Raw genomic sequence first — 20159 nt, 5'->3', positions numbered from 1 at the left:
TTGCCATGAAGTGATGGGAACGGATGCCATGATCTTAGTTTTCTGAATGTTGAGATTTAAGCCAACTTTTTCACTCTCCTCTTTCACTTTCATCAAGAGGCTCTTTAGTTCCTCTTCACTTTCTGCCATAAGGGTGGTGTCATCTGCATATCTGAGATTATTGATATTTCTCCCGGCAATCTTGATTCCATCTTGTGCTTCCTCCAGCCCAGCGTTTCTCATGATGTATTCTGCATATAAGTTAAATAAGTAGGGTGACAATATACAGCCTTGACGTACTCCTTTACAATTGTCATAATCTTTCTTTCACTTGCCTCTACAGATAACACTAATGCTTCCTTAATTTTAATATACTGGACATAAGATGTATCCAACAGCTAAATTTCAAGAGCAAAGAAAACAAAAATTACGAATTTCTGATGAAACCCAAGTAAAGAAAATACCCCAAACCTATGTGCAACTTATATGGAATGCATACTCCTATAATAGATAATACCATATGCCATATTTCTGCAGTTGAAATGTTTAGGATCTTACACTGTTTTTGCAAAATATAAGTGAAGCTAAGGAAACAAAATTTATTAGTTTAAAAGAAAGTAAAACCTTTCTATAAATTATTTTTAAAAGGTAACAATACTTAAAAATTATTTTATATTGGGAACACATCCAGATGTCAATTTCCTAGATGATCTAGAAAGTTAAAAAAATTTGCAATACTTTTGTAACACCAAAATGCCACAGCTTCTATGCACAAGGAATGAGACCTATGGGGAGAAATTGGTAAATTTAGGAAAAATAGGAAATTCAGACAAGGAAACTCACTCCTGGCCCCTACCAAGTGTGAGTCCCTTAAGTAGACCAAACATAAGTACATTTGTCTGTACATTCAAGCCTTCAGGGTGCTGGAAAGCAAGATAACTATAGTTTTTATAGTTAGACAAGTGCTTTTTGATGGAGCATTTTTAATAAGACTTGAATTTAGAGCTATGATTCTCCTAAGAGAGGAAGGAATATCATAAATAGAATCAGCAAGTGGTTTTGTCAAAAGAAACACACTCTCACATGCCCCCTCCTCCCAGTCAACAGTCCAGGTGTTGGGGGGAGGGGGTCCCAATACTGAAGGGAGCCGTGTAGCAGTCCCTCAGTCCTGCAAGAATTAATGACACAGAAGAACAAACACGGAAAAGTATTTTGTGGCAGTAAGAAAGCAGTATAAAAAAAACCAGAATTCTCATCTTGTGTTTTATTTCTTCTACTTTTACAAAACAACTGTTTCAAAACTTTCTTACAAAAACTTTAAAAAGACACATATACATGACATGTAGGAGATGAGAATAATGTTCCTCTAATACAAAAGCATTAAACAATATTTTGGGTGCTGGATAGCACTTCTGGCCCGTTTATTTATTAAGACTAGAATCCTCAGAGTTCTCCACTGTGACATTTTCTAACACAGTATTACTGGTTGTGGAAAGTAATTTGCCTGAACTGCTCTCCTTTTCAGTCTCTTCCCAAGTAGTTGTCAGAGGCCTCCTGAGGGTTTCCGGAAGCAAGAATGTTAGAACTCCACTCACTAAGGCCAAAGTCCCAACAAGCAACTAGAAGGAAGCAAAAAAACCAAAAGTGACACATCCAGAAAGAAATGTGCTCTTCAGAGAATAATCATTTCTGAACTTTGTTCAGAGGGCAATAGAATTGAAATTGACATAACAGCTGGCATTTTTGTTTCTCAGTAAGACCTTTTTGAATTCCGGTAGTTGGTGATGGACAGGAAGGCCTGGCGTGCTACAATTCATGGGGTCACAAAGAGTCAGACATGACTGAGCGACTGAACTGAACTGATGACCTTTTTGGTTACTTTTAATTAGTTGACTAAGCTTAATCTGATCATTCATCAACCACCATGGAGCACCTACTCAATAAATCCCAGTTACTGCCTGCATTATTACTCTTGTAGGCACAGTCCTAGGAGCTACACTGAAGAAAAAAAACTCCCTGCCCTGTCTTGCCAGGCTCCAGAGCCTCATGGGAGAACCCAGCATCTTGGATTTGGACTTGATGGTCAGGGATTGTCTTAGTCAACCCTGCTCCTGCCCGCAATAATGGACACGCTATCAGTATTCAGTAAATGGTGGGGACTGAATAAATGCATGCATGCACCAATGAACAGTTCAATGAACCAAAATCTGTAGCATTTAGGGGGAAACAAAACAGAGGCAATGGAAACTAGCTGCTACTTTGTGTGGGGGGAACATCACTTCATGGGAAATAGATGGGGAAACAGTGAAAACAGTGTCAGACTTTATTTTTGGGGGCTCCAAAATCACTGCAGATGGTGACTGCAGCCATGAAATTAAGACGCTTACTCCTTGGAAGGAAAGTTATGACCAACCTAGATAGCATATTGAAAAGCAGAGACATTACTTTGCCAACAAAGGTCCACTAGTCAAGGCTATGGTTTTTCCAGTGGTCATGTATGGATGTGAGAGTTGGACTGTGAAGAAGGCTGAGCACTGAAGAATTGATGCTTTTGAACTGTGGTGTTGGAGAAGACTCTTGAGAGCCCCTTGGACTGAAAGGCGATCCAGCCAGTCCATTCAGAAGGAGATCAACCCTGGGATTTCTTTGGAAGGAATGATACTAAAGCTGAAACTCCAATACTTTGGCCACCTCATGTGAAGACTAGACTCATTGGAAAAGACTCTGATGCTGGGAGGGATTGGGAGCAGGAGGAGAAGGGGCCGACAGAGGATGAGATGGCTGGATGGCATCACCGACTCGATGGACGTGAGTCTGAGTGAACTCCGGGAGTTGGTGATGGACAGGGAGGCCTGGCGTGCTGCAATTCATGGGGTCACAAAGAGTCAGACACGACCAAGCGACTGAACTGAACTGAACTGAACGACAGTTTCCAAGTGATTTCTTATAAAAATTCAGTATTTCTTTACCTTCCAGGTTTTGACACATGAAAGGCAACCTTTTAGACTACCACCAAGGTGTTTGCTTTCAAAAATGCAAATCACATTAAAAAACTAAAGTCTGTATATCTCTTCTCTGTTGACCACTATGAAGATATGGGTGGGTTTTAGAACTAAATCTGGTTATAGTCTGTAAAAACTTTGTTTTTACATAATTTAAACTCCTTTAGCAAAAAGTACTGAGAAGAGCCCATAAAAATAAATTAAGGCATAGGCTTTCTGATAAATCTGCATGTTTGGTGCTTTTATAGTCTCTGAGATGCAGTGTAAATTGAGACACGACATGAGGCCACATCAGGTACAGATGTGACCTGGGAAGACAGTTCTTGACTTGTTTTGCAAAACACTGATAACCTAATTCCAGAAATGCATGAGTAAGCCAAGAAACAGTAACAGAATTTAAAGTGATATTACAGAGGACGTAGAAATCCCAAGAGAGACCTCTGTCAGGGTCTGAAAAACACTGAACAAGTCTAAACAAGAAATAGAATCAAATGGACAATTCAAGACAAGACTGGATTTTCTTTTTTAACTTGGTAGAATCAGTTCAATTCAGTTCAGTTCAGTCACTCAGTCGTGTCTGACTCTTTGTGACCCCATGGACTGCAGCATGCCAGGCCTCCCTATCTATCACCAACTCCCGGAGTTTACTCAAACTCATGTCCATTGAGTTGGTGATGTCATCCAACCATCTTATCCTCTGTTGTCCCCTTCTCCTCCTGCTTTCTATCTTTCCCAGCATCAGGGTCTTTGCAAATGAGTCAGCTCTTTGCATCAGGTGGCCAAACAATTGGAGTTTCAGCTTCAACATCAGTCCTTCCAATGAATATTCAGGTCTGATTTCCTTTAGGATGGACTGGTTGGATCTCCTTGCAGCCCACGGGACTCTCAAGAGTCTTCTCCAACACCATAGTTCAAAAGCATCAATTCTGCGGTGCTCAGCTTTCTTTATAGTCCAACTCTCACATCCATACATGACCACTAGAAAAACCATAGCCTTGACTAGATGGACATTTGCTGGCAAAGTAATGTCTCTGCTGAAAAGTATGCTGTCTAGGTTAGTCAGAACTTTTCTTCCAAGGAGCAAGCATAGTAGTGAGTAGTGAGAATAGTCAGGCACTGAATAAACTCAGAACCTTGCATCTCTCCTTTCACTCCAAGCAGGTCCCCCATCCCTATGGCCAGCCCTCGCTACCCCACACAAGCACTCCAACAACCCCCTCAATCCCACCTCTCCCTCCCCCTGACCAGGAGGAGCCTTTGTCCCCTCTCACCTTCTCCTGGGGGAGGGCGGTGGAGGGGCGGGGTCTTCCCCCATCAATAGATCTCCCTTCTTTCTCACAAACTTTTGATCTTTTCCTTTCCACTGGCTAGTTTCCCTCAGTAAAAATAAATTTCTTGAGCTTCTTACAATCTCTGTACCCACTCTGCCTGGGAACTTGTACTTGCTACCTGTATGGCCCTGGGCAGGTGACTTAATTTTTCTGCTCCTCAGTTTCCTTATCTGTAAAATAGAAATAATTAATACTGCCGCTGCTGCTGCGAAGTTGCTTCAGTCATGTCCGACTCTGTGAGACCCCAGAGACGGCAGCCCACCAGGCTCCCCCGTCCCTGGGATTCTCCAGGCAAGAGTACTGGAATGGGGTGCCATTGCCTTCTCCAAATAATACTACCTGCCCCCAAAGGACTGTTGAAAGGATTAAATTAAATAACACATTTAGGGCACTTAAAACAGTAACAGTTGAGGAGCCAATAAACGGTAGCTGTCATTACTACTCTCTATCTTCTGAAACAAGCAAGAGGCTCTCCGCCTCAGCCCACATCCACTGCAGCCCCCGCCCATCTTCTCCACAGCAGTCCCTGCTTCTCCTTCCATCCTGCCCGCCCCCGCCTCCCCCACCCCCAGCAGCATGGCCCCACCCAACACCCATGGACGCTGCTCTTCCCAGGCCACAGATTCCTAGCTGCCAAACCTGACAGCCGGAAGCTGGGAGCCGTTCTGCCTTCCTCGCCTCCCTGCCTCCTTTGGGGTCCCAGTCACCTCCCCTGTTGCCCCCTCAGTTTCTGCCCTGAACCCCTCTTCCCATCTGGCGCTAAATGCCACTGTTTCCAGGCTTCTGCTCTTCAGTCTCCCTCCCTTTTCCCTCATCCGTCATAAGCTGATTCTCAAGCCTGTACCCCTCGGAGTTCCAGACCTGTAAAGGCACCAGCCTCCCCTCTGCCCCTCACCCCGCTGCCCCCTCCCCAGCCATCAAGCAGGCACCTCCCACTCCTCACCCACAATTCAAGTGCACTGTTCCTCCCCACCTCAGCCTTGTTGCTCCTCCTAGAGTCCCCTACAGCCCTGAGAACAACCTTCCACCCCTCCTGCTGTCCCCCTCCACCATACCCAACTTGTCACGGGTCCAGGGGGTAACACTTTTCCATTCTGTCCGCTCCAACCCGCCTTTAGTCTGATATTCTGACCTCCTTTGAGATCCCTGCATCCTTTCACCCTTACCTCCTGACACCCACACCACCCTGGGTGTTGGCAGCAATGCTTGCACCCAGACCCAAACTGGCCATGTTTCTTTTCCCCTCTAAGTTTTTGCCTTTCTGTTGCCTCTGCATGGAATTCCCTTATCTCCTCTTCCACCTGGCTGACTCTCACCGGCCCCTCCAGACACAGATGAAAGGCCCCTCTTGCAGGAAACTTTTCCTCTGGCCCTAGCTGGGTTGGTAGCCCTCTCCTGCAACCCCATAATCCCAACATTCCCTACCCCAGCCCTCTTCTCTGGGACCTCTGCCTTCCACACCAGTTTGGAAATCTTTCAGGACAAATGCTGTTTCTTTCATCCCTGCTCCTTATCACCTAATTCAAAATCAACACTCAACCTTTGCCAAATGAGTTCACAAATACAAAGATTATGTGAATTAGATGTCCACTTTTTCCCTTAGATTACTTAAAAATAGTGGTTGAAAATAAAAGCAACAGAAGGAATGATGCTCATGTACTTCTTCTGGAAAGAGAAAATATAAACTTATCTTCTAGATAATTACATCTATTCCTCGAAAGGAAAATACTGGCTCCCTGGGCAGTTTGACACCCATAAATAAGCTTAATGAGAAATTTAATAATTTATTTTTTTACTCATTAAAAATAACAAGCTACATCTGCTACATCCAAAGGAAGCACATTCACAGAATATTTTTGCAAATACACACAAGACCGTGATGACAGAGGTGGTCCTGGGGGAGGGGGCATGAGGGTCAAAGTGGAAGAACTTTTTTCTCTGCACCCCCTTTAGGACTGTTTGTTTAACCTACGAAAAAGGCATGGTATTTGGATTTGAACCCAGGTATGTCATTTAAGGGCTTCCCTGGTGGCTCAGATTGTAAAGAATCTACCTGCAATGTAAGAGACATGGGTTCGATCCCTGGGTTGGGAAGATCCTCTGGAGGAGGGCATGGCAACCCACTCCAGTATTCTTGCCTGGAGAATCCCCACAGACAGAGGAGCTTGGCGTGTTATAATCCATGGGGTCACAAAGAGTCAGACATGACTAAGCGACTAAGCGACTAAGCACAGCACAGAACATGTCATTTAAATAGTGATAGCAAAAACAGCACCTACGTTCTACGAACGGAAAAGACCCTGATGCTGGGAAAGCTTGAGGGCAGGAGAAGAGGTAGGCTACAGAGGAAAAGATGGTTGGATGGTATCACTGACTCAGTGGACATGAGTTTGAGCAAACTCCGGGAGGTAGTGAAGGACAGGGAAACCTGGTGTACTGCAGTCCATGAGGTCCCAAAGAGTCGGACACGACTGAGCAACTGAACAAAAACAACATTCTGTGAAGACTGCTTTTCGTAAAGCAAGTGAAATAGAGCTTGTCATATAACATGCACTATTAGAGTAGCTGTTAAATAAAATTTAAAATCCCTTTTAACTTTATAGTCTGTAATGGATCTTTATGGATATCCTTAAAAAAAAATCTTTATTTGGTTTTAGTGACTTTATAGCAGTTTGCTTTTATAGATTTATCTATCTTCTTCTATGTGTCTTGGCTTATTTTTTAAAAACATCTTTTCCACTTTCATCTTCTGTTAATGAGGAACATAAAGAAGAGAAGCAAAAAGCAAAGGAGAAAAGAAAAGATACAAGCATCTGAATGCAGAGTTCCAAAGAATAGCAAGGAAAGATGAGAAAGCCTTCCTCAGTGATCAGTGAAAAGAAACAGAGGAAAACAACAGAATGGGAAAGACTAGAGATCTCCTCAAGAAAATTAGAGATACCAAGGGAATATTTCATGCAAAGATGGGCTCAATAAAGGGCAGAAATGGTATGGACCTAACAGAAGCAGAAGATATAAAGAAGAGGTGGCAAGAATATACAGAAGAACTCTACAAAAAAGATCTTCATGACCCAGATAATCAAGATGGTATGATCACTCACCTAGAGCCAAACATCCTGGAATGTGAAGTCAAGTCGGCCTTAGAAAGCATCGCTACGAACAAAGCTAGTGAAAGTGATGGAATTTCAGTTGAGCTATTTCAAACGCTAAAGGATGATGCTGTGAAAGTACTGCACTCAATATGTCAGCAAATTTGGAAAACTCAGCAGTGGCCACAGGACTCGAAAAGGTTGGTTTCCATTCCAATCCCAAAGAAAGGCAAAGCCAAAGAATGCTCAAACTACCGCACAATTGCACTCATCGCACATGCTAGTAAAGCAATGCTCAAAATTCTCCAAGCCAGGCTTCAGCAATACATGAACCACGAAATTCCCTATGTTCAAGCTGGTTTTGGAAAAGGCAGTAGAACCAGAGATCAAATTGCTAACATCTGCTGGATTGTGGAAAAAGCAAGAGCATTCTGGAAAAACATATATTTCTGCTTTATTGACTATGCCAAAGCCTTTGACTGCATGGATCACAATAAACTGGAAAATTCTCCAAAAGATGGGAATACCAGACCACCTGACCTGCCTCTTGAGAAACTTGTATGCAGGTCAGGAAGCAACAGTTAGAACTGGACATGGAACAACAGACTGGTTGCAAATAGGAAAAGGAGTACGTCAAGGCTGTATATTGTCACCCTGCTTATTTAACTTCTATGCAGAGTAAATCATGAGAAATGCTGGGCTGGAGGAAGCACAAGCTGGAATCAAGATTGCTGGGAGAAATATCAATAACCTCATATAATGCAGATGACACCACCCTTATGGCAGAAAGTGAAGAAGAACTAAAGAGCCTCTTGATGAAAGTGAAAGAGGAGAGTGAAAAAGTTGGCTTAAAGCTCAATATTCAGAAAACGAAGATTATGGCATCTGGTCCCATCACTTCATGGCAATAGAAGGGGAAACAGTGGAAACAGTGGCTGACTTTATTTTGGGGGGCTCCAAAATCACTGAAGATGGTGATTGCACCCATGCAATTAAAAGACACTTACTCCTTGGAAGGAAAGTTATGACCAACTTAGACAGCATATTAAAAAGCAGAGACATTACTTTGTCAACAAAGGTCCATCTAGTCAAGGCTATGGTTTTTCCAGTGGTCATGTACGGATGTTAGAGTTGGACTATAAAGAATTGATGCTTTTGAACTGTGGTGTTAGAGAAGACTCTTGAGAGTCCCGTGGACTTCAAGGAGATCTAACCAGTCCATCCTAAAGGAGATCAGTCCTGGGTGTTCATTGGAAGGACTGATGTTGAAGCTGAAACTCCAATACTTTGGCCACCTGATGTGAAGATTTGACTCATTTGAAAAGATCCTGATGCTTGGAAAGATTGAGGGCAGGAGGAGAAGGGGACGACAGAGGATGAGATGGTTGGATGGCATGACTGACTCAATGGACATGGGTTTGGGTGAACCCCAGGAATTGATGATGGACAGGGAAGTCTGGCATGCTCTGGTTCATGGGGTCGCAAAGAGTTGGACACGACTGAGCGACTTAAGCACACTTGACTGGGTGCCTGTTGCAGAGACATAAGAGAGAAACACGTTGAACCAATGATTCCCAAAAAGTAGATGCATACCACCTGTGGGTGCACAATGATTTTTTTTTTTTAAGGTCATCTCCAACAATTTATTACTTGTAGGATTTTGCTAGTGTATAACACATATTACTAGTATGCATGTGTGTTAATCGCTCAGTAGTATCTGACTCTTTGCGACCCCATGGACTGTAGCCCACCAGACTCCCCTGTCCATGGGATTTCCCAGGCAAGAATACTGGAGTGAGTTGCCATTACCTTCGCCATGTAACTAGTATAACACCCATAATCTCACTGTTACTGTTGCTTAGGGCAAATCTAAATTATAAAAGCCAGTGTATCTCATTTAAAATGTTAAATATTATAAATTATAACATGAATGGCAAACAAAGTAAGAGAAATGCTTTACTGGACCCAATTGTGTTGATACAAAATGCCCTGTTCTGCAAGAGTTCAACGGTTTAAATGGGAGACAAAGACGTGCAAATGTTACAGCCAAAGTGCCACAGTAGGCTGTGGAAAGGGTACACACAAAATGCTATGCGGACCTGGGAAAGAGGGAGATTGGGTCACTGGGTCTGGGTGGCCTTCTTGAAGAAGTGGGGTTTGCTCCGTGTCCTAAAAGCTATCAATACATGGGGGCTGCCTCATCTACACCCCTAGAGCATTCAGCCCCCACTAGTCATCCGGCAGAGTCAGAGCAGGAGGACAAACTGGAAACAAAGCAGGTGGGACCAGTTTTGGTCTCAGCTCCCCAGCTGTGTAAGTCACAGCCACTTAAAGCTCCAGGACACCATCATCCAGGAGAACTGCTCTCTGCCAAACCTGGGAAGATGCTGTGAAAGGGACCTCTTAGGAGTACTGGAGAGAAATTGCAGCCATAATGCATCTTCCAGTTCTGGGAGCCCTTCACGGTTCTGACCCAGATGCAGTGCCAGCTTCTGAGGCAGCCTGGGTCCTAATGGTTCTTGGATTTACCTCTTAAAAAGGAAAAAAAAAAAAAAGGTCTATATCTATCTACCTATCTACCATAAAATATACGTTTTAAATGCATAAAACAAATGTACAGTTTAAGAAATAATTATAGTACATATTGCTATATTTAAAATGGATAACCAGCAAGGACCTTTTGTATGGCACATGGAACTCTGCTAATGTTATGAGGCAGCCTGGATGGGGTTTTGGGGGAGAATGGATACACGTATATGTACGTGGAGTCCCTACACTGTTCACCCGAAACTACCACAACATTGTTAATAGGCTCTACCCTAATACAAAAGTTTAAAGTTTGAAAAGAAAAGAAATAATTACAAAGCAAACATATCATGGTCTTGATCACCCACAAGAAAACACTGCTCGAACCCCAGAAGCCTGTCCCTCCCTCCTCCACAGGAGGGGGTCCTGGTTTAGTCAATTAGCCCCATCAGTTTTCCTGGTTTTAACTTGTATAGTTACAGAAAGTCTGTGGAAAAGGGGTCTCTTTCTCTTAAGGGAAAAAAAAAGGTACATGAAAGCTTGGGGGAGGTGGGCAAGAAGCATTCTCTGCAGAGGGGATGTTCCAGCAAAGGAGGTGGGGCAGGGTATCATTGAGAGCAGGGTGGGTGTGGAGAGGCAGAGGAAGTGTGTGAAGAAACAAAATAGGGAAGATGGGAAGGGGTCAATCTGGAAAGGACGTGAGGATCAGGCAGAGCTGGGGTTTGTGCTGAACGTGAGGGGCAGCTGGACTGGAGCTGTGGGTTCAGCAAACTACCCTGATGGGGTGGGGGTGGGGGTGGGGGTAGAGTGAGGGGAGGGAACCTGGGAGGCAGGCAGTGATGAGGAGCTGGACTGGAAGCAGGTGAATCGGGAGGTTTTGAGCGAGGAGGATTTGGTGTCATGGATTGAGAGGAGTGGGGTGGGCGGGGATAAAAGCTGGCGCTCCAGTGTCATGTGGGAGGCCAAGAACTCCCACCTCACGGTGGAGACAAAAGGAGGAGCCAGCTGGGTTTGGGAAATGGTGAAGCTATAAGATGCCCAGGGAGGATATCCACAGGACTAGTGAGTCTGCAGCTTGGAAGCCAAGTCAGCACTCAGGAGCAGTTATCCACACAGCGATTGGGAAAGACAGCCAGGATGGCTCTTGGAGAGTGAGGCAATCAGAAAAACAAAGAGACGACAGAGAGCGAACAGCCTAGAGAGAGCTCCAAGCAGGAAGTTCCAGAAAGGGAGCCTGGAGGAGGAGGGAGAGGACCAGCACCCCCGGGACTCCCCCAGGAGTCACTGCAGCACCTCCAGCCACCCCCACCATCCCCACCTCCCTGCCCCTCAACTCCCGTCACCTGTCTTCCTCCTGCCCCGGTTGTGTAACAGTGCTCTGTATGCCTTCCCAAACTCACCACCGGGCCAGGAGGGAATCTGCAAACTGAGCAGAAGCGCCCTCAGGCTTCATAAGCAGGTGAACAGCTCACACTGCCAGCGCCCAGAGGAGGCACACAGGCAGCCCCGACCAGGAAGAGCCCCTCAAGTTTCAGATAAGCTGCAAACCACACACCCCTACACCTTTCCACCAGATACCACCAGATTCTTCCAGGAGCAGCAGCCTCCAGAACTGGCCTTGATTAGACATCACAAAGGCTGGGGTGGGAGGCAGTCGGCGGATCCCGATGAAGGAGCACAGGCTCAGAGACCAGAGACCAGAGCTCCTGGCTTTGTGATGTGCTGAAGAGAGGCCCTACTTGAGCCTACTTGAGTTGCAATTAACAGCTGACAGTGGGGAGAGGGGGGAAGGCAATCAACAAACAAGAGAAACAGCAACCACCACCCTACTTAACAACTGATGAGCTGTTAGCAAAGATACTGCTGCTGCTGCTGCTGCTGCTGCTAAGTCGCTTCAGTCGTGTCCAACTCTGTGCGACCCCAAAGATGGCAGCCCTACAGGCTCCCCTGTCCCTGGGATTCTCCAGGCAAGAACACTGGAGTGGGTTGCCATTTCCTTCTCCAATGCAGGAAAGTGAAAAGTGAAAGTGAAGTCACTCAGTTGTGTCCGATTCTTCGAGACCCCATGGACTGCAGCCCACCAGGCTCCTCCGTCCATGGGATTTTCCAGGCAAGAGTGCTGGAGTGGGCTGTCATAGCCTTCTCCGAACAAGGATGCTAGAAATCCCCAAACCAAATTATAAGTTGGAGCCTAATAAATCAAAATATAGAAGGCAGTTGGCTGCTGTGCCTCACCGCTATCTCAGTCAAGTTCTATAAATTGATGAACACCTGTGGCATGAAGATCCAAACGCTGGAGAGATAAATGCACAATGGGGCCACGATGCTTCCCACACGGCCCACCGTGCTGCCACTCCCCACGGCCAGCGACCTGGAAACACAGAGAGAATTAAGACAGCAGCAGGAACAGAAGACAAGGGACATGTGATACAGACAGTGAGAGAACAGCTGCCCAGATCCCCGTCCACCCTCCCCACAGGGAATAAATACTAAAGCTTAAGTCAGCTTAATATACTTGGAAATTAACTTTAATTTTTCAAGAGTTGTTCATGATTTCCCCTGGAAGATAAAATGGCAACCTACTCCAGTATCCTTGCCTGGGAAATCCCACGGACAGAGGAGCCGGGCAGGCTACAGTCCATGAGGTCACAAAGAGTCAGACATGACTGAGCGACTGAGCACACATGTTCATGATTTATATTCACATTCTGTGAAATATCAGTGTCTACAAACACACAGATAATTCAAGACAAAAGAAAGGTAAACCAGTCTTCGTCAGCTATGCAAATGAAGCTCTTACGATACTCATTCAGTCTAACACTAAGGATAACATCAGTCTTCTACAGCTGAAGTTTATTTAGAATAGGAAGTGGGGATTTGGGAAACCAAAAGATTTATATCTATGGATCATTCTATTTCAATTTTTTAAAGTCAAGCAATATCTTAATGTACTTTCCTTTAAAACTTATTTATAGACAACTATAGAATCTCTGCTGCTGCTGCCAAGTCACTTCAGTCGTGTCCGACTCTGTGCGACCCCATAGACGGCAGCCCACCAGGCTCCGCCATCCCTGGGATTCTCCAGGCAAGAATACCGGAGTGGGTTTTCATTTCCTTCTCCAATGCATGAAAGTGAAAAGTGAAAGTGAAGTCGCTCAGTCGTGTGCGACTCTTAGTGACCCCACGGACTGCACCCTACCAGGCTCCTGCGTCCATGGGATTCTCCAGGCAAGAGTACTGGAGTGGGTTGCCATTGCCTTCTCCAATAGAATTTCTAGTAGGAAGCAAAGAATGTGCTTCCAACATGATATCACTCAGTCATATCCAATTCTTTGCAACCCTGTGGGATGTAGCCCACCAGGCACTTTTGTCCATGGGGATTCTTCAGGCAAGAATACTGGAGTGAGTTGCCAGGCCCTCCTCCAGAGGATCTTCCCAACCTAGGGATCAAACCTAGGTCTCCCATATTGCAGGCAGATTCTTTACCATCTGAGCCACCAGGGAAGCCGTTCAACATGAGTAAGTATCTCTTATTAAGCTTAGGAGAGAGGCTCCAGGAGAAACCAAACATGCCAGACTCCTGATCTCAGACTTCTAATCTTCACAACCATGAGAAAACACACTCCTATTGTTTGAAGCCCTCAATCTGTGGTGTTTTGTTATGGCAGCCCTGACACAACTGACATCAGGACACCAAGAGACATGTCCTTAGAACATTAGCCCTGAGTCGGTGTAAGTCAACGGTGTTTGAGATTTTAAATGGTTTTAGGACAATACAGCATTATTTTCACTCCAGTACTCTGGCCTGGAAAATCCCATGGATGGAGGAGCTGGTGGGCTGCAGTCCATGGGGTCGCAAAGAGTCAGACATGACTGAGCGACTTCCCTTTCACTTTTCACTTTCATGCATTGGAGAAGGAAATGGCAACCCACTCCAGTGTTCTTGCCTGGAGAATCCCAGGGACGGGGGAGCCTGGTGGGCTGCCGTCTATGGGATCACACAGAGTCAGACACGACTGAAGTGACTTAGCAGCAGCATTATTTCAAAACAAATTCTCTAATATCCTTGTTAATGACGTATAGACAAAGCCTCTGATTCAGAATTAGTATCATCATGTAATCTTCCCACATCTCTGAGTTCCCCTACTTCTACAAAAAGAAAGCATTTATACTCAGAGACTGAATGTAAGGATATGACACATAAGTGAAAGATAATAAGAAAACAACACAAAAATAAGTAACTCTTACCTTACAATGGTTGGATACAGCTCCGCTGTATAAAGGTATATAAGGCCAAATGCTGCCCCGATGAAAAATTTTCCAGCCATACTTGCCACCACTAGCCAAACATGGTAATCCTGAAAATGTATATATTGGTAAAATAGACCATCATTTTGTCATCAAGTAATATTTTTAAAAGAAAAAGAGAAAATCCTCAAAATTATTACTTAAAACTTTCTCATCCTCTGGTGTCTTTCAGAACAGTTTCATTTTTGTTTGAATCTACTTTGTAAATTCTGCTCATGGTCTGCAAAAGCTTTCCCTCTTTATGAGATTTAGAGAAAAGTTTTACTGTGCCTCCTCTGCCTAGCAGATTACAAATTACCAACTAAGAAAAGCCATTTGGGAAGAGACACTGTGGAATAAGAGCCTCCCAGATAGTTTCTGCTGTCATCCTTGATGTATTCCACTTCCTGAAGTAGTTCTCAGAGACGTCTCACAGTCCATCTTTTCTCTCCTCCCCTGTCTGCCAGCTGGGTGTTGAGACCCAGGTGACCGTGGAGTTCATGCATTAGGGGTGGCAGTACCTCTGTCAACTTGTGTTCCTGAGTGGCTCCAGGGAGCCAAACACCCCCTTCACCACCCCTACACCCACCAGCGAGGAGCCACATCAAACTTTCTGTGAGCAAGAAATAAACATCTATGATGTGAACTCACTGAGATTTGGGGGTGCCTGTATTAAGCAGCCAGTGTCTCCTATCACCGTCATTACTTTGCATTCAGTGTTTGTTGAATGAATTAATGGAACTCAGAAAAATTGTATTGTGTTGACATTACCATTTGGAGAGAAGTTTTATTAGAGGGGAAATTTTTGTGATTAAGGGTTAGTGCTCTATTTCTAGAAATGCCATCAGCCACTTTCCGGTCTTCCACATTACTGCTGGGGCTTAACCACTGTAGAGGTGAAAGGTTCTAGGGTTCCCCTAAATCCTCACTGGCTCAAAGACAGTTGCCATCAACTCAACTAATATAACTGCAAGCTGCTTTAAAACACATGCAAAAAAGGTATGGATGAAGCTCCCTCAAAGTGGCAGAGACCTCCAAGTCTTAAGTAACTTTAACTAATGTGAATCAGTTGCATGTATCAATCACCTGGAATTTTCAATCCATAGCATATTTGATTCACCAATTCACTGATAATTAAGTGAAGCATAAAAGGAAGTCACTGGTTAGCTTAAATTAGATTTCAAACAATATACAAAACTTAAAATGCCTTGATCTAAATGTTGAGATACTATTGCTTTATAATTAATCACTATAATTATATATATAAAATATAAATTATTTTAAAGTATTGTTATAGTGACCATATTTTCTATATTGAGAATGAAAATACAGGTTCTAGTAACATTTGGGGTGAAAAAAGGAAGAGTTCTTCTGGGCGCAAGAGGTATTCTAGGCCAAAGAGTTTGCCAAAATACAGGAATGAGGAAGTCATTTCAGTAGTTTATGGCACCGTTTCTCACTAAGAAATTACATTCTTAGAAACAAGATCCTTGGGAAATACACGCACAATAGAACTTGGAAACTACTAACCTACCACAGTGAAAAACAAGACTGTTTAAACTGGAACAATTCTGAACATAAGACTCATAGTATCTTTCATCTGTCCCCATGACTCCCTTGATCCTTCAGATTTCTGATCAAATGTCACATTCTCTGAGAGGCACACCATCCTCAACCACTTTAGATAAAATAACAGTACGCATGTGCATTCCCCCTCCAAACACACTCACTCTCCATCCCTCATTCAATTTTGTTTTTCTTCATTTTACTCAGAGAAACTTGACTTACTGCACGTCTTCGGTACCTAGAAAAGAATCTGGTACATACTAGATGCTGGATAGAACTTTCATGAATGAATAAAAGTTTAAGATGACGATACTCACTGCAAAGTGCAATCTACTCTCCTCACTCAAGATGACCATGTTTACACAGTACAACACTGACCATCTCTGAGAAGTTGGATTTGGGGCTTCGCCCCCAACTCCCACATTTCTTTTTCCCTTAAATTTTCTACTATTTATTATAACAGAGAAGGAATGGGTTTTTTTAAAGAAAACATTTAAAATATTATGTATATAATCTATCCCTATGTCTTATTTCATCTTCGTATTCATAAGCTGAAAATGTCCCCATCAAACTGTCACAGTATAACTAACCATTCCCTAAGTAAAACATAAAAGAACTCACCTTGGGGATCACCATAATCACACCACTGGTCACTGCGCTTGACAGAAGGGAGAAAATCAGAATGTTTCTTCTCCCCACACGGTCCATCCCCAAGCACACAAGGACATAGGCAGGAATTTCCACTACACCTGTGATAGAGCAAAATGACACATCTCTATAAGCCAGAGCATCCAGTTGAACAGGGGGACCCTGCCTTCTAACCCAACGGAATGGTCAGCCTTCTCTCTGATCTCACGGACTTCTAAGAACTATCTAACAACTACCTAAGAGGCAGCAAGGCCCATGACTTTTAAACTCACTGGAGTGGGGAGAATGTTTACTGTGATGTGCACTAATGCTCACATAATCTGCTTAGCACTTATCATCTCTCCTCAGAATCTTATCCCCAGTGAGGCTGGAAGCTCCCAGGACACAGCACAGTGCCTGGAGGGCAAGGCAGTGGAACGAACAAATATGTAAATTAATAGCCAACACTGATCTTTTCTGATCTTTGGCTTCTTCTGCTTGACAGAACTATGGGGAAATGTTTGTATCAGTAACTTCGAACTTAGAAATTAAGGTAGAAAATTCAGTGCAGCTAGGTACATAAAGTAATGATAACTGTTTGATGGATTTTAAACCTAAAAGTTAAGCTAATATGAATCCCCCACTGAGCAAGGACCTTGTCTTGGATCTCCTTTTACTCCCCTTCAACAAAAAACAAAGTCCGGAACTGACTTAAAAGCCCTTCCGTTGAAGAACCAAAGTTTGAATCTTAGATCCAGAACCAAAAAGCTTTACATCTATCACCCAGAACACAACAGGGAGCAAGCAAGATTTCTCAGCAAAACTGAGCAAACCCAGTAGCCTCTGAGAACTTGTCACTGCTTATTAGCCTAGATTGTCCACGTAACTGAAAGGTCCCTTCTTTCGACACTCTGCAGCTTGCCTAACCTCAGGACGCTACCCACCACTGCCTTTGAGGGCTGGTGTGCGCTTGCCTGTTTAACCACAGAATGCTATTAGCACCTGGACTGGCAGGTCTGGGTCTCCATGTCTTCTGTGGCTTTGGGAACATATCACTGCGGTGGATACATATTTCCTGAGTTAGCAGTACATCAGAAATTAAACTCTGCTGCAGCTGCTCAGGAAAAAAAAAAGGCTGGGCAAAGACAAAAAATAACATTCTGAGCCCTTCTGGAGATATGAGTCTCCCTTCTCTTCAATTCAGTTCAGTTCAGTTCAGTCGCTCAGTCATGTCCGACTCTTTGTGACCCCATGAATCCCAGCATGCCAGGCCTCCCTGTCCATCACCAACTCCCGGAGTTCACTGAGACTCACGTCCATCGAGTCAGTGATGCCATCCAGCCATCTCATCCTCTGTCGTCCCCTTCTCCTCCTGCCCCCAATCCCTCCCAGCATCAGGGTCTTTTCCAATGAGTCAACTCTTCACATGAGATGGCCAAAGTACTGGAGTTTCAGCTTCAGCATCAGTCCTCCCAAGGAACACCCAGGACTGATCTCCTTTAGGATGGACTGGTTGGATCTCCTTGCAGTCCAAGGGACTCTCAAGAGTCTTCTCCAACACCACAGTTCGAAAGCATCAATTCTTCGGCGCTCAGCTTTCTTCGCAGTCCAACTCTCACATCCATACATAACCACTGGAAAAACCATAGCCTTGACCTTCTCTTCATTAACATGAGAAATAAACAACTCCAGAGAAAATGCCTCCCCTTCACAGACCCTGCTGTAAGGTCTGGTGCATCTGGACCAAACAGTAGGTTCATCTATTACTCTGCTTTTTTTTTTTTTTTAAGGACTTTTCAAGATCAAATAAAACAATGATTCTCAAAAGAACCTCCTAGGAATAGGCCTGGATTATCACCTCCACTTTCCAACTAACATTAAATTAGTCAGTTTAGTTCAGTCGCTCTGCTGCTGCTGCTGCTGAGTCACTTCAGTCGTGTCCGACTCTGTGTGACCCCAGAGACGGCAGCCCACCAGGATGCCCCGTCCCTGGGATTCTCCAGGCAAGAACACTGGAGTGGGTTGTCATTTCCTTCTCCAAAGCATGAAAGTGAAAAGTGAAAGTGAAGTCGCTCAGTCATGTCCGACCCTCAGCGACCCCATGGACTGCAGCCTTCCAGGCTCCTCCATCCATGGGATTTTCCAGGCAAGAGTACTGGAGTGGGGTGCCATTGCCTTCTCCAAGTTCAGTCGCTCAGTTTTGTCCAACTCTTTGCGACCCCATGGACTGCAGCATGCCAGGCTTCCCTGTCCATCACCAACTGCTGGAGCTTACTCAAACTCATGTCCATTAAGTTGGTGATGCCATCCAACCATCTCATCCTCTGTCATCCCCTTCTCCTCCCACCTTCAATCACTCCCAACACTAAATGACTTGAGCCAAATGAGTAAGTGACAGCTCAGGGACTGGTCTTTGGGAGCCAAGCCTTTCCTGCCACCTCCCTCCCTCATGTGTGATTCCCTCCACGTCTGACTCAGGACTCTCCTCTCTCCAGCACTGTGTGCAAGGCCACCAGTTGAATTCCTGGAGCCTAGGCAATGGCACCCCACTCCAGCACTCTTGCCTGGAAAATCCCATGGACGGAGGAGCCTGGTAGGCTGCAGTCCATGAGGTCGCTAAGAGTCGGACACGACTGAGCGACTTCCCTTTCACTTTTCACTTTCATGCCTTGGAGAAGGAAATGGCAACCCACTCCAGTTCTTGCCTGGAGAATCCCAGGGATGGGGAATCTGGTGGGCTGCCGTCTATGGGGTCACACAGAGTCGGACACGACTGAAGCGACTTAGCAGCAGCAGCAGCAAAGCTGCACAGCTACTGGGAAAGCTGAAGAGACCTTGTCAAGTATATTTCACCTTGATTCTTCTTGAGTTGTTGTAGAGATGCCGCGTCTATATTTTTGACTTGACTATGGGCTAGAAATGGTGCAACCAATGAACCCTTCTGGGATTAGGACAATGTGCCATTATTTTCTTCACTTTTATAATGTATAATCTCTCTAATCACTCAGACCCCATTCTGATCCTATCTCCATATAACCCCAAACGTGTGTCCTGAGGCTACTGTAGCATTCATCACCTGCAAGTAGCACAAAACCTGAACTGAAATCCCCTGACCATCTCAGGAGCTGAAAACTTCTTCAAAGTTTGCACAGCACAAAAGTACTGACTAGAAGAGCTTGACAAGCAGAGGGCTACTGGCAAGGGTCATGACATGAAAAAGGCAAAGGCAGTAGAGACTATGTGCGTGCTCAGTCACTTCAGTCCTGTCTGACTCTTTGCAACCCCGTAGACTGTAGCCCACCAGGCTCCTCTGTCCATGGGATTCTCCAGGCAAGAATACTGGAGTGGGTTGCCATACTCTCCTCCAGGGGATCTTCCCGACCCAGGGATCAAACCCCCGTCTCCTGCATTGTCGGTAGGTTTTTTCACTCCTGAGCCATCGGGGAAGCCCAGTGGCTATAAAACAATGCTATTTGTCTTGGAAACATTTTTATATTTATGAGATTGCCTGTTTCCTTGAGAAGTGATACATCTCCATCAAATTGAACAGACTATATCATAAAGATCTAAAACCCCAGCATTCCTAAACTTCCTGATGTCACACCCCACCCCACCTGATTCTGCTACCATTTGCTGCTCTGTTCTAGAAATACTGGGCTTCCCTGGTGGCTCAGATGGGAAAGCGTCTGCCTACAATGCGGGAGACCCGGGTTCAATCCCTGTTTCTCAAACTGACACATAGAATGCGTTCA

General features: G+C 44.7%; 1 protein-coding gene across 2 annotated transcripts in view; it reads right to left on the bottom strand.

The window, feature by feature from the left end:
* Nucleotides 1–1228: 1228 nt before the first annotated feature.
* The window catches only part of SLC22A16 (solute carrier family 22 member 16), a 35205-nt gene continuing 16274 nt past the window's right edge, over nt 1229–20159 (bottom strand). The window contains exons 5-8 of one of the 2 annotated variants that reach the window (NM_001076324.2): nt 16402–16529; nt 14176–14285; nt 12199–12298; nt 1229–1598 (exon numbers count right to left, since the gene is read on the bottom strand). In NM_001076324.2, coding sequence (NP_001069792.2) covers nt 1401–1598; nt 12199–12298; nt 14176–14285; nt 16402–16529 — 536 coding nt within the window. In that variant the 3' untranslated portion in view covers nt 1229–1400. Of the gene's footprint in view, nt 1599–12162; nt 12299–14175; nt 14286–16401; nt 16530–20159 lie in introns of both variants that reach the window. The other variant, XM_015472816.3, reaches the window with a different exon arrangement.

This window comes from Bos taurus, chromosome 9 (genome assembly GCF_002263795.3).
Source record: "Bos taurus isolate L1 Dominette 01449 registration number 42190680 breed Hereford chromosome 9, ARS-UCD2.0, whole genome shotgun sequence".
In the NCBI taxonomy this organism is placed as follows: Eukaryota; Metazoa; Chordata; class Mammalia; order Artiodactyla; family Bovidae; genus Bos; species Bos taurus.
The sequence above is the reverse complement of the archived record's forward strand: the minus strand, read 5'-3'. Positions and strand labels throughout refer to the sequence as shown.